General features: G+C 43.5%; 1 protein-coding gene across 9 annotated transcripts in view; it reads right to left on the reverse strand.

The window, feature by feature from the left end:
• LOC118359173 (casein kinase I-like) overlaps positions 1-15,603 on the reverse strand; it is a 45,607-nt gene that overhangs the window by 25,630 nt on the left and 4,374 nt on the right. For 8 of the 9 annotated variants that reach the window (XM_035737503.2, XM_035737501.2, XM_035737502.2 and 5 more), the window contains exon 2: positions 14,821-15,603. The exons of the other annotated variant lie outside the window; for it this stretch is intronic. In XM_035737503.2, coding sequence (XP_035593396.1) covers positions 14,821-15,039 — 219 coding nt within the window. In that variant the 5' untranslated portion in view covers positions 15,040-15,603. The remainder of the gene's footprint in view (positions 1-14,820) is intronic. 9 annotated transcript variants of the gene reach the window in all.

A 15,603-nucleotide genomic window follows, 5' to 3' on the forward strand; every position in this document is an offset into this window, starting at 1 on the left:
TATGTACAGGTGCAGTGATCTGTGAGCTGCTCTGACAGCTGGTGCTTAAAGCTAGTGAGGGAGATATGAGACTCCAACTTCAGATTTTTGCAGTTCGTTACAGTTATTGGCAGCAGAGAACTGGAAGGAAAGATGACCAAAGGAGGAATTGGCTTTGGGGGTGACCAGTGAGATATACCTGCTGGAGCGTGTGCTACGAGTGGGTGCTGCTATGGTGACCAGTGAGCTAAGGCGGGATTTACCTAGCAGAGACTTGTAGATAACCTGTAGCCAGTGGGTTTGGCATCGAGTATGAAGCGAGGGCCAACCAACTGGGGGCGTACAGGTCGCAATGGTGGGTAGTGTATGGGGCTTTGGTGACAAAAATGGATGGCACTGTGATAGACTGCATCCAGTTTGTTGAGTAGAGTGTTGGAGGCTATTCTATAGATGACATCACCGAAGTCAAGGATCGGTAGGATGGTCAGTTTTACGAGGGTATGTTTGGCAGCATGAGTAAAGGATGCTTTGTTGCGATATGGGAAGCCAATTCTAGATTTAATTTTGGATTGGAGATGCTTAATGTGAGTCTGGAATGAGAGTTTACAGTCTAACCAGACACCTAGGTATTTGTAGTTGTCCACGTATTCTAAGTCAGAGCCGTCCAGAGTAGTGATGCTGGATGGGCGAGCAGGTGCGGGCAGGGATCGGTTGAATAGCATGCATTTAGTTTCCCCTGCATTTAAGAGCAGTTGGAGGCCACGGAAGGAGAGTTGTATGGCATTGAAGCTCGTCTGGAGGTTAGTTAACAGTGTCCAAAGAGGGGCCAGAAGTATACAGAATGGTGTCGTCTGCGTAGAGGTGCACCAGAGAATCACCAGCAGCAAGAGCAACATCATTGATGTATACAGAGAAGAAAGTCGGCCTGAGGATTGAACCCTGTGGCACCCCCATAGAGACTGCCAGAGGTCCGGACAACAGGCCCTCCGATTTGACACACTGAACTCTATCAGAGAAGTAGTTGGTAAACCAGGCGAGGCAATCATTTGAGAAACCAACGCTGTCGAGTCTACCAATAACAATGTGGTGATTGACAGAGTCGAAAGCCTTGGCCAGGTCGATGAATACGGCTGCACAGTAATGTCTCTTATCGATGGTGGTTATGATGTCGATTAGGACCTTGAGCGTGGCTGAGGTGCACCCATGACCAGCTCTGAAACCAGATTGCATAGTGGAGAAGGTACGGTGGGATTCGAAATGGTCGGTAATCTGTTTGTTAACTTGGCTTTCGAAGGGGTAGCAAGGCGGAAAGCAAGGCGGAAAGCATGGCCAGACGTAGAGAAATGCTTATTGAAATTCTCAATTATAGTGAATTTAAATCGGTGGTGACAGTGTTTCCTAGCCTCAGAGCAGTGGGCAGCTATTCTCCATGGACTTTGCAGTGTCCCAGAACCTTTTTGAGTTAGTACTACAGGATGCAAATTTCTGTTTGAAAAAGCTAGTCTAAGCTTTCCTAACTGCCTGTGTATATTTGTTCCTAACTTCCCTGAAAAGTTGTATGTCACGGGGGCTATTTGATGCTAATGCAGAACGCCACAGGATGTTTTTGTGCTGGTCAAGGGCAGACAGGTCTGGAGTGAACCAAGGACTATATCTATTCCTAGTTCTACATTTTTTGAGTGGGGCATGCTTATTTAAGATGGTGAGGAAGGCACTTTTAAAGAATAGCCATGCATCATCTACTGACGAGATGAGGTCAATGCCATTCCAGGATACCCTGGCCAGGTCAATTAGGAAGGCCTGCTCGCAGAAGTGTTTTAGGGAGCGTTTGACAGTGATGAGGAGTGGTCGTTTGGTCGCAGACCCATTACGGATGCAGACAATGAGGCAGTGATCGCTGAGATCTTGATTGAAAACAGCAGAGGTGTATTTGGAGGGCGAGTTAGTTAGGATGACATCTATGAGGGTGCCCATGTTTACGGATTTGGAGTTGTACCTGGTGGGTTCATTGATAATTTTTGTGAGATTGGATTGTTGGATGGCCAGGGTGTTAAGCATGTCCCAGTTTAGGTCACCTAGTAGCACGAGCTCAGAAGATAGATGGGGGCAATCAATTCACATATCGTATCGAGGGCACAGCTGGGGGCAGAGGGAGGTCTATAGCAAGCGGCAACAGTGAGAGACTTGTTTCTGGAAAGGTGAATTTTAGTAGCTCGAATTGTTTGGGTTCAGACTTGGATGGTAATACAGAACTCTGCAGGCTAACTTTGCAGTAGATTGCAACACCGCCCCCTTTGGCAGTTCTATCTTGGGAAAAAATGTTATAGTTAGCCATGGAGATTTCAAGGTTTTTGGTGATTTTCCTACGCCAGGATTCAGACACGGCTAAGACATCCGGGTTAGCAGAGTGTGCTAAAGCAGTGAGTAAAACAAACATAGGGAGTAGGCTTCTAATGTTAACATGCATGAAACCAAGTTTTTTCCGGTTACAGAAGTCAACCAGAACAGTAATGGACGAGGCATATTGATATTAGAGAGAGGCATGTGTAGCCAAGTGAACATATGGGTTCATGGCGATTCAGACAGTTAGCAGGCCAATGCTAACACGCTAATAGTTAGTAGGCCGGGGCTAAACAAGCAGTTAGCAGACCGGGTTAGCAAGCAAGCAGTTATCAGGGGCTAGCAGTTAGCAGCCCGGGGCAGGCAAGCTTGCAGTTAATAGACTGGGGCTACCAAGTTAGCCTTTGGGGGACGTCGCAATGGGGGTAAGTCTGCTTTTGCCTCTTCGTGCGGTGACGGTGATAGACCAGTCATGGAGTTAGTAGGGTTCCAAGTAGCTCTAGGTAGCTAGCAGGCCTAGCAGGTTAGCAGAATGGGCCTTCAGCGGGCGTCGCGCCTGAGGGACCTGTTGGAATCCTCGGGCAGATTATGTCGGTATTCCAGTTGTAGAGGATCGGCGGGGTTCCGTGCCCCGTACCGGCAGTAGAAGGGGTCCGGATATTGTAGCCCAGGAGTGAGCCGGGAGATGGGTCTAGCATGGGCTAGCCCCAGGAGTAGTCAACCCGGGTTGCGGTTTGCTAGCTGTGATGATCCAGATGAAAAGGTTCAGAGTTTGTGGTAGGAATTCGTGGATATGGAGAGAAAAATAGGACCGTTATGCTCTGGTTTGAAATGAGTTGTACGAACTGGCGAGAGCTTTCCGAGCTAAAGGTTAGCTGATGACCACTAGCAGTGGTTAGCTGACTGATAGCTGGTAGCTAGTTAGCTAGCTGGTAGCTAGTTAGCTAGCTTCAGTTGAGGTATTCCAGTTCGGGGGTAAATAGAAATACTTAAGGATTTTTTGGGGATCCACACCACATTGGGTGAGGCGGGTTGCAGGTGTGTATTTTGAAGTTGAGGGGTAGGAAAAATATTAAAGAGAACACAAAGAAAAAGATATATACACATGGGACGAGACAGGACAAAGACGTCTGACTGCTACGCCATCTTGGAATGTACTAATGGGATGACTACTACTACTGCTCCCCCTGCTACTACACAGCTCTCTCCCCACATCACAGCACTGGGTTTTATAGTTCATTATAAATACTTTCTAGTAGGGATGCACAATATATTGGTGAACATATCGGAATCGGATGATATTAGCTTAAAATGCCAACATCGGTATCGGCCCGATGTCTAGTTTAATGCCGATGTGCAAAACCGATGTCAAAGCAGACATGCATACCTATATAACGTAGGTACATGACGTAATGATGCCACGTAAAATGTTCCGCTACACGTGCAACACAGCATTCCTAACCTAGCCCACGATGTCTGCTGTGTGGATCGAGTAGTCAAAAGTAGAGCCCTCATTTGAAAGAGTAAGAACATTTCAGCGAGATAACTAAAAGACTAAATGTACACGTTGCCCTACCGGAGTTACACAGTAATAACATCACTGCTATTTGCTTTATGACATACTATGGAATGCCGTTTGGGTCTTTGCGTGTCATAAAAGATACGTCCAACAACACTATTTGACGCGTCAAATAACAGTTCTATTATAGAATGTTGTGTGTTCTGAATTTGCACGTGCAAGCCAAGCCCCACGACTACTATCAGTACCACTGTCAAAACTGTACAAAAAAGTCTGCAAACAAGCAAACACCGGCCACGAACGACAAGTTTACAATACCGTGTTGGTAATAAAGCATGATTTGTTAAACCGCAACTTCCGGGGTTGCTAGCTAGCTTTAGCTTGGTACCTAGCTAGCACCAATACAACCAGCCTGAAAACAATGACCAGTAAAAACTGCAGTCATTTTCATTATTCTTAGCAATAATTTAGGAATCCTATGACCAGCACTGTAGGTGCGCGAGACAACTTTACCAGTATCATAGCATACGTATCGATGAATCGTTATGACACATCAAAGACGAGTGATAGTGTAATCAATGTGTAATAACTACATAAACATTTTTATGAACGTGTTAAATTTTGACGTGCAGTCATATTCAAGTCCTGATTGGTCAACAAGCTTATTTGACACGTCAAATAGTGTTATTTGACACGCAAAGAACCAAACGGCGTTCCATAGCATAAGAAATCCTGGTTAAGAATGAAACGACTGAACAAATGAACAACGAAACAGCACAGCAAGTAAGTGAAAGAAATAGGTTTCGATTGTTTTACTGGTCATGGGGACATACGTAAATGCCAACAAAATAACTTTTTAGTCGGTGTGTGTGTAACCTTTATTTAACTAGGCAATTAAAAACAAATTCCTATTTACAATGACGGCCTACCCTGGGCCAATTGTGCGCCGCCCATGGGACTCCCATTCACAGCCAGATGTGATACAGCCTGGGTTCGAACCGGGGACTGTAGTGGCGCGTCTTGGACTGAGATGCTGCATCCATGTGTGTGTGTTAACTATTTAACTGTACTAGAATGCTTAAAGGGCCGCATGTCGGTATAGGTTGTTTTTTTTGGCAAGGAAAATATTGGATAAGGTTATTGGCCAAAAATGTCATATCGGTGCGTCACTACTTTCTAGAACAACAGCTTGATGGACAAGATGGAAATTGGTTAATTAAGCCAGTAGCCTGTACACTAACAGCAGACTTTTTACATCACAGGGTTACTTGGTTGGCATGCTGATCAAGCGATTGTACTTTAACACACTTCAACCACCACCACAAGCTGCAAAGGGAGTGGTACAGTAAAATGTGGAATAGGATACTGCAACTCTGGTTTCCATGATATGGTTGACCACAATTCTGTCTCTTCACATGCCACAGCATGTCCTCTGTGTCAAACAACTCTGTTTTAACATAGCTACATATCATATCCACCAAGTAGTAATAAGCGCTACAAGGTCATTCCAATATCAGTCATTCAGCAGTGGGGACTTGTATAGAGTCCCATGGAAGTGTAATTCACTTACAGATGTAGGATCTTAAATTTTAGCCAGTTTGCTTCAGCAGGAAAATAATCCTGCAACAGGAAATGTGAATTATGTGGATAATAAATTGACATTTTTGTAGAGTTTGACACATTTTCATAAAGTAAAATCAAGTCAAATGTAATTACAAAACTTCAGAAGCCTCTTTAAACCTCAAATGTCCTGCATTGAAGGAAAGTTCTCCTGCAACAGGGTGATGAAATTAAGATCCCACATCTGTAACACTCTCCTTCAACAGCACTGAGTTATTGCTAGGGGGATGTGCATCTTTCCCTTTGAAGACGATTCAATACATGGGCTCCGATACGATACAGGAACAATACGCTTTAGTTTGAAACGATTCAGTGCGATTCGGTTGGATTAGATGAGAGTCTGTGCGAATCGGTTCGATGCACTAACATTTGTTGCATAAAAATGTATTTTCCATTCTAAATTTTAAAAATCTGCTGCTGATGGAGCTCCTGAGCTGGGCTCTTGGTGCGGACTTGCGTGTGCTTGTATGTGTGTGAGACATGTAAATGATGTATACGTCTATGGTGTAGAACAGTGAGCTCCAAAAGTATTGGAACAGTGACATTTTGTTGTTGTTTTGGCTCTGTACTCCAGCACTTTGAAGTTGAAATGATAGAGGGTATTTCTATCCATTTCGGGTGAACTGTTCCGAAATTACAATACTTTTTGTACATAGTCCCCCACATGTCTGGGGACCAAAAGTATTAGGACAAATTCACTTATGTATTTTTGGTCCCATATTCATAGCACGCAATGACACCATCAAGCTTGTGACTCTACACATTTGTTGGATACACTATTTACCATTCATTTCTATTGGGCAGAAAATAATCTGAAACAACCAAAAACAAACAGCAAATGCATCCAACAAATGTGTAGAGTCACCAGCTTGATGTAATCGTTTCATGCTACAGTAGGAAAATGGGACCAAATACTACACTTTTTACTACTTTAAAACAAGTGTATTTGTCCCAATACTTTTGGTCCCCTAAAATGGGGAGACTATGTACAAATGCTGTAATTTCCAAAAACTGTTCACCTGAAATGGATTAAAATACCCTCAAATTAAAGCCGACAGTCTGCACTTTAACCTCATAGTCAGTGTATCATTTAAAATCCAAAGTGCTGGGGGTACAGAGCCAAAGCTAAAAATGTCACTTAACCCTATACTTTTGGAGCTCTCTGTATGTCGGCACCTGAGCTGAGCCATAAGGGAAAATAATCTGTTTGTCATTTTTGCTGACTAAAACTGTTAGAGCTAATAATATATCAATATTTATCTTTAAAATGAGCTCTGACCGAGTGCATTGATTAGTGCATTGTTGGGAGGGCTTGCAAAAAAGGAATTTCACTGTACTTGTACACGTGACAAAACTTGAACATATAGCAAAACTTTGGATTTCATCCAATCTCATAATTGAATTGTTTAGACTATCTGGAAGTTGACTGTTGGGAGTGAGCATCTCTTCTTCTCCCACTGTCCTCGTTATGAAATGATCTACTTTATCCTGTAAAGTTAAGGAAAACTACCAAAACTTGTCACTGATGGTGAACCTGAACAATCAAAATCAAATTGAATGTAAGCCGTGATCAGCATGTCTCGCCCGATGAGATTTGTGCCTCCGGCAGTAGTTTAGGCTACTTTTATTCCGGTAAAACAATTTAACAGTGCATTTGATCAAAATCACCGTACAAATTATATTGGTGGTCACTCAACTAATAAAGCCTTATATTGAGGTGACAGGCAGATGTGCAAGATCAGGAATAGGCCTTCCTCTCGTTGGTGAGTGTGCAGTTTGACTAGGCTAAATGACTTGTAGATCAATGACTGTCAACACAATTACATGCTTAGTTCGACACTGAAGGGAGAGGAATCAGTTATCACAAAATATTAGGTATTTTCGGAAGGTAGAAAGTCATTTGAGCAACAAATATTAGTGAACCGGCGATCCGTAAAATGTAAATCTATTTCCCGACCGATGCATGCTACATTTAGATTGGTTTGGGGTCCCATGAACTCATATCTTAAACATTTCAACCGGGGACCAATTCGTATCAGTTAATGATTACATCCCAAGTTATTGCTAGTGAAAGCAGAAGCTGTCCATTCAGTCAACAGCAGGTCCAGCCCACTAGTAGTAGAACACAATGCCAGTGGTATAAAGTACTTGAGTAAAAATACTTTAAAGTACTACTTAAGTAGTTTTTTGGGGGGGGGGGATGTCTGTACTTCACTATTTATATTTTTGACAACTTTTGCTGTTACTCTACTACATTCCTAAAGAAAATATATTTTTTACTCCATGCATTTTCCCTGACACCCAAAAGTACTCATTGCATTTTGACAGGAAAGTGGTCCAAGTAACACGCACACTTCTCTTGAGAACATCCCTGGTCATCCCTACTGCCTCTGATCTGGCAGACTCACCAAACACAAACGCTTCGTTTGTAAATTATGTCAGAGTGTTGGAGTGTGCCCCTGGCTACCCGTTAAAAAAAAGTAAAATAATTATGCCGTCTGGTTTGCTAAATAAGGAATTTGAAAAGGTTTATACTTTTGATACTTAAGTACATTTGAGCAATTCCATTTACTTTTGATAAGTATATTTTAAACCAAAATACTTTGTCTTTTTTTCAAGTAGTATTTTACTGGGTGACTTTCACTTGAGTCATTTTCTATTAAGATATACTTACTTTTACTCAAGTATGACAATTGAGTACTTTTCCCCCACTGCACAAATGCTGTGTAGTAGAACACAACGCTGTGTAGTAGAACACAACGCTGTGTAGTAGAACACAACGCTGTGTAGTAGAACACAACGCTGTGTAGTAGAACACAACGCTGTGTAGTAGAACAACGCTGTGTAGTAGAACACAACGCTGTGTAGTAGAACACAACGCTGTGTAGTAGAACAACGCTGTGTAGTAGAACACAACGCTGTGTAGTAGAACAACGCTGTGTAGTAGAACACAACGCTGTGTAGTAGAACACAACGCTGTGTAGTAGAACAACGCTGTGTAGTAGAACAACGCTGTGTAGTAGAACACAACGCTGTGTAGTAGAACACAACGCTGTGTAGTAGAACACAACGCTGTGTAGTAGAACACAACGCTGTGTAGTAGAACACAACGCTGTGTAGTAGAACAACGCTGTGTAGTAGAACACAACGCTGTGTAGTAGAACACAACGCTGTGTAGTAGAACAACGCTGTGCAGTAGAACAACGCTGTGTAGTAGAACACAACGCTGTGTAAGCCTCATAGGTGGTACGTTTAACAACCCCCTTCCACCGTACCTCCAGCTGTCAATAAATGACTGTACATGACGGAGAGAAATGAAAGACCAACTACCGCTCCTTATGGAAGGATAGAAGCCAATTTCAATTTACTGTCCTCGCCCGAAGCACGTGACAGGGAACAGGGGTCCCTCATCTCTACATCCACAGCGGGGTTATTGAGGGGGCACCAGGGCATTGATGACCTTGACTGCCAGGTCCCTAGTCCACGGGAGAGCAGAGGAAAAACGGTATGGCTATATTTCAAGTAAATGGCTTGAATGGGAATTATGAGCTGCCATTACCGTAAAGCTGTTAGAATTTGTTTCTTTAACGCTCGGGACCCCCCCCAGTGTGTAAGCCTGCAGTGTACTTACAGGAGCGGGCTCCTGCTTCCATCACTGAGGGGTTTGTCAGTGTGAGAGAGCGCACAGCTGAACCAAAGACTAGACCACTGTGTGTGGACAAGGCTGGCTAACAAAGACGACCTTTCAGCGCTCAGCAATATTTCGCTCTGCTTTTTTTCCCTTCTGTCCATGAACGTGCAGTGCAGTTCCAGATACTCTGACAGAGGGCTGTGACTAATACGTATCTTTCTGTTCTCACAAATCTGGGAAGGGTGACACTGGCCTTCACCTTTGTCCCAGGTGCAGGCGTCGCCCAATAGCACGAACCCTGCTCGTGCAACTTGGTACGAGGCAGAGAAAATACACAAGACACTTGTCAGTCCATAATGAACAGAGGCAAATTAATCCTGACAACACAGGAACCATATTAGACTGGGCTGTAAGAACAGAGGCAAATGAATCCTGACAACACAGGAACCATATTAGACTGGGCTGTAACGTTCACTGGGTATCCAGGGCCTGCCTGAGTGAGTGACCAGGGAGGTGAAGGCACAAACCTGTGGGCAGCTGCACTAGACTGGAGGTCAGCCAACAGAGTTAAAGCAGCACTCGCCACTCATGCCCAAACTGAGGTCAGGGCCTCAGAGGAGAAGACACAAGTCAAACCAGCAGCACATAAAAGTCTACATTTCACAGGAGAAAACAACATATTCCTGGCAGTGTTAACCCAATCAGTCCCAAGACCCCAGCAAAAATCAGCTTTTCATTTATCTGCATGTCCAGCCCTTATATTTAACCTCACAATTAAGTGTTTTACAATTTTATTTTTCAGGACAACCAGGGCTACTAGTAGAAACAATATGAAATAAAACCGTTGCATTCATGAGTTGTATTGACAAATAATAAAGGTCCACCAAAACAAAAACCTGATAATTAATTTAGATGAATGCTGTAAATACATAAATTGCTTGCTTAGTGGGAAATTAATATCCCACTAGTCAGTGACAACTGTGTGGAGTTTGACAGCAACTATGTGAGCTTATTACATTATTATAGACACTGTCCTGGGATTCCCTATGCTCTTCTATGTAAAACCCCTTACCTTCTAACCACTGGTGTAGCTTGTGAGCGTCATAAAGCAAAACATAATACACATGAGTCTCAGCTTTTCAAAAGATACACTGTGGACACCTGCTTGTCGAGTAGGTACCCCTTTGCTGCTATAACAGCCTCCACTCTTCCACGAAGGCTTTCCACTAGATGTTGGAACATTGCTGCGGGGATTTGCATCCACTCAGCTACAACAGCATTAATGAGGTCGGGCGATTAGACCTGGCTCGCAGTTGGCGTTCCAATTCATCCCAAAGGTGTTTGATGGTGTTGAGGTCAGGGCCCTGTGCAGGCCAGTCAAGTTCTTCCACACTGATCTCAACAAACCATTTCTGTATGGACCTCACTTTGTACAAAAGGGGCATTGTCATGCTGAAACAGGAAAGGGCCTTCCCCAAACTGTTGCCACAAAGTTGGAAGCACGTCATTGTATGCTGTAGCGTTAGTTTCCCTTCACTGGACAATGAAAAACGGCCTCAGACCTTTATTATTCCTCATCCAAACTTTAGTTGGCACTAAGAATTGAGGCAGGTAGCGTTCTCCTGGCATCCGCCAAACCCAGATTTGTCCGTCGGACTACCAGATGGTAAAGAGTAATTCATCACGCTACTGCTCCAGAGTCCAATGGGGGTGAGTTTTACACCACTCCAGCCGACACTTGGCATGGCGCATGGTGATCTTAGGCTTGTGTGCGGCTGCTCAGCCATGGAAACCCATTTCATGAAGCTCCTGACGAACAGTTCTTATGCTGACGTTGCTTCCAGAGGCAGTTTGGAACTCGGTAGTGAGTGTTGCAACCAATGAAGCGATTATTACGCGCCTCAGCACTCGGCGGTTGCATTCTGTAAGCTTGTGTGGCCGAGCCATTGTTGCTCCTAGACCTTTCCACTTCACAATAACAGAACTTACAGTTGACCAGGGAAGCTCTAGCAGAGCAGACATTTGACAAACTGACTTGTTGGAAAGGTGGCATCCTATGATGGTACCACGTTGAAAGTCACTGAATCCACTAATTTGAAGGGGTGTCCACATACTTTAGTGTAGCTTTGATTGTTTGCAGCTCCTGGCCCCGGGCCCCTTCGGGATCCGCCCTTGTCTCACAAACATAGCTCTAGCTCAGTCCCTGTTAATCACATTGATACCAACCGACAAGGTAGGAATAGATTAATCCAAAATGGTACATCCCAGAAGTCAGTAGCTCACGTAATGACTAAGTGGTCAGCCAAATGACCGTGGTCTGCTTAATAACCAACCGTTCGAAGATTAAAGCAGAAAATATTTTACACTATTTTTTACTCTGCTCCTGAACGCATGTGCTGCCATAGAAATAGAATGAAAAGAACGGGCGTCCCCATTCAAGTCAATGATGGTATAATGGGTGGACTGGCGGCCATTGAAAGTGTACTCAAAGTAACAAAGCTATGTTGAAGATGACAAAGTTTAAAACAAGGGATTCTAATATCCCATTACTCTTCACAACAATGGGACTATGCTGGTCAACGTTGTCTAAACCTGTATATTTTTTGACCTAGAAGCAAAGCAGGGAGTAAACGCAGGAAGTGTACCCATCAAGATCTGCTTTGAAATGTTGATTCAACTGACATTACAAAAAAATACATTCTAACGTTATTTGAATGAATTTCTACATTACCATGGAAATTATTGCATCACACAATACCGGGCAGCCATTGCGAGTGTACCCACGGGTTTACCAGTCAAATAGCCAGGGTTGTCTCACTTCAGATGGCGTCACTCCTATGCAACACTCATCCCTCAACCGATCTGTCTTGTAGAACATCTCTAAAAATGTAGATTTTGCTCATCCGCCTAACACTAGTTCCTAAGACTAAAAATCACTCCTCTCTCGGTAGCTATGACGCATTGGCTAACCATGCAAAAAGCAAACCATGCTTGATCAGCTGAGCAAACTTTTGAATTAAAAGGTTTGAATGGCCATATGCTAGCTAGCGACCAGCTTGTTGATTAAGTTGTACGGCACCAAAGTTAGGGGACTGTACTCAGAAATCGGCATGTATCTGACTGACTGCTGGCACTGTGCCTCACTACTTTGTAACATTTGGCCAACCCGATGTTGCAAAGAGCAGTGCTGTAATGCTAGAAATCTGCACACTAATAAAGGCAGAAAAGATATCATGAAAACAAGGGCTGGAAATTCAGGGACCTCAAGATAAGAAATTAACACAATACTTTGGTGGCAATACGATATGCATTGTGATCCGATCATGTGATTTTATTGCAATTCTTTATTCCAAACATATTGCTCACCATATGTCTGCTGCAGAGGGACAGGAGATAACTTGTTTTCTCATGGCTTTGATCAGTCATGGAAATAAAAGTGCTGAAAGCAAATTGGCTCCCAATTTAAAGAGGAGATGGAGAAAAGGCTATGATGGAAAAATACTGGAGTTTTGGGGGCAGGTGCAGCCAAGTAGCGCAAAAACATTGCTATAGCCAAAACGATGAATCGCAAAAATAATATCCCGATATGTAACTATCGACCCCCGCCCCAATCAATAATGAAAACTAATTTGTGCATTAGCTAGAATTTTACTACACTAGCTAGATAGAGGGAATATTCAGCATTGAATGTGTGTACTGTCGATGTTAGCATCCCTCCCTGCCTTGCGTTTCATATGGATTGATTGGCTCAGCCAGATGGCAGACACTATCTAGCTACTTTTCATGCACATTTCAAATTTCATATATACTCATTCTACCACCACAAAACAACTTCGCTAGATGTAGAATTAGGTAGTGAAGAATTGCTCATGAAAAAAACCCATCAATATTACAGTTCTATTGTTTATGGTAAGATTTAACTCGCATGTTTTGAGGATGAAAGGAGGTTCAGTGGCCGATCTTGGTAACATTTTCAAATGTTAGGACAGCAGATTGTACCCAAACGCATTTTTAGCTATCCCATGAGTGTTATCAGACAGATCAGTAAAGACAGCTGCGTGCTATCTGATGTGAGAAAATGGGTTTAAAGGTCCCAAGCCCATTGTATTCATTGTTTGCTACACAAGACCTTGCATGTTTTAGCAAGGGTCAATAAAGTTATCCTGTTGTTTAGAGTCCATGTTAATTGCAGAAAAGGATTCAACCGCGCAAATGCCCGGCCGTCCCGTCTTCTTCTAGCTATTCGTTCCACAGAAGAAGAAAAAGATGGGCGGTTATTAAATGTTCATGACGGTCTTCATCCAGAACTGTCACCAACACCGTTATATGGTAATTGTGTCAGTCCCAGTTAATTAAGATGCCCAGTAATGCCTTTAAGTGTTGCCTGGCTGAACAGGTCCAGGTTGCTAGCTAGCTGATGAGATCAAATCAACAGGGCACCATGCCATTGCCCTAATTATGAAAGTTGAGGGAGTAGTTAACTAGTAACTACTACAATTGAAACAAATTCTTTGGTTCATTTAAAATATACTCCAGGAGCAACAGGGCCAAAAGATCCAGTGATGTCACAGAAATAATGACATTATGCAGAATACCCCAAAAAATACCCAAACTGATGGGATGCCTCACAGACAGAGGAGAAGCAGCATAACAGAGGACTTCAGGAGTAGAGATTAAAATTCAGCGCTAACCTCTGACGGGTTTGCTAACCTCATTGAAAGCAATGTGCCTAGTCAGAGATCTTGACCTCCCCGGGAGATCCAATGTAAAGATAATCATACATCGTCCAGTGTGGCTGTGTAGGTAGTGACGTCAAGCCCACACTCGAGTGCAGCGTTCAGATGCTATCTAGGACAACCTTCTCTCGTAAGGTGCAGAGTTACACCAAGGCCTTTTTGCAGGAGATTTCTAATTGGCAACTTCAAACGACCCCAATAAAACACACAGATACCAGTGTTTATGGTGACATTCAAGCATACACTGATCCTCTGTGTAGGACTGACACATGACTGGAGGAGGAAAACAGAAACTTAAGTATGTTGCAAAGGAAGCTCAGTTTCTGTCTGGGCCTCCCTTCACCAATCTGAAAATAAACAGGCCTTGCCGTTTCATGTGGTTTCCCAGACCAACCCTCTGCGTGCTTCAGAACTAAAATCTTGACTTGCAACCTCTTCAGTTTCTATTTCACTTTTGAGCTAAAAAGGCAAGAGCTCTGCTGTGTGTGGCTCAGTTTGTATTATATTAAAGAGAAGGAAGAAGAATCAACTTCCCAGGTCATGACGTGTACAGTATATCATGACAGGCAGTTGATTCTTCTTTCTTCTCTTTAATATAATACAAACGGAGCATGGTTGACTTATTAACAGTGCATGGGTCCAAGCTACAGATATGTAAATATTTGCCTGTTGGGGGAAGAAAGATTGTCAGCACTCAAATGTTTCCTGTCTCTTAAAGGTCATCAAGTATGGGGTGTTCTGCTGCTATTAGGAAACTGGATTTAATTACCTTGGCCAAACTACAGTAATACTAAAACATTTGTCACAAAGCCGAAAACCAATGGCAAACTGCACTAGTTGTCGTAGTGAAGAGAAATGTTAGATGGGAGAGGGTGGCAAAATATAGGCCTACGGTATAATTTACAAAAAATAGTGGTGAGGATGATTAATGTCGGAGTGCATCCAAACAGAAACACATCACAGCCATGCTGTTTAGTCAAGCATGTTGGCCTTACCAATTTGATGGCCACATATTCGTTGGTGTAGAGGTTTTTCCCCAGCCGCAGCTCTCCAAAATTGCCACAGCCGATTTTTTTCCCGACGCGGAAGTTTGGGCCAACCATAAGAACCCCAGAGTTGGTCCCTGTACCCCGTACAGTCCTGCTGCCAGCTGCCTTAGACATATTTTTCCCTTCCTCCGTCTCTCCCTTACCCACCTTCTTGTCAAAATCCATAAGCTTGTGATACCCTGGCCTCTCCACGATTACTCCCCGGCCATGCAAATCACAGAGGCGCCAAAACAACAAGGACTCTTAGGGGGGAGGGAGGCGATACAAAGACAGAGGAAAGGTGTTGTATAGAAATGTGCAGTGTATTAAAAGCCACGTCCACTGGGTTAAACTGCAGCCAAAACACACAGTTTTTATATCTGGCAATGTTGTACTGCATGCGCTCTTCTCTTCCTTCTTCTCCTCGTTTATGGAGGTCGACTCCTTTCTTCTCCAACTCCAATATCAGAGTAGCATGTCCCTGCCTGAAAGGGGCAGGTTGTGCTAGCAAGCACCCACGCACACACAAACACACACTCATACACAACAAGCACTCTGAATCCCAGCTACTGGATCCACAACGCAGCTTGGCAACTTCCCCCAAAGCCCCTCATTGCTTCCTTCTGGTCAGTCTTTGGTAATACAGCAGACATTCTTCATGTTCCAGTGCCACGGCAGAAGGGGCAATGGTGGAGGCAGTGTCAACAATGATGAGGGACTGCAGTAGTCCTGTTTGGTTTAGTTGGATAC

The sequence above is a fragment of the Oncorhynchus keta genome, chromosome 26, assembly GCF_023373465.1.
Source record: "Oncorhynchus keta strain PuntledgeMale-10-30-2019 chromosome 26, Oket_V2, whole genome shotgun sequence".
In the NCBI taxonomy this organism is placed as follows: Eukaryota; Metazoa; Chordata; class Actinopteri; order Salmoniformes; family Salmonidae; genus Oncorhynchus; species Oncorhynchus keta.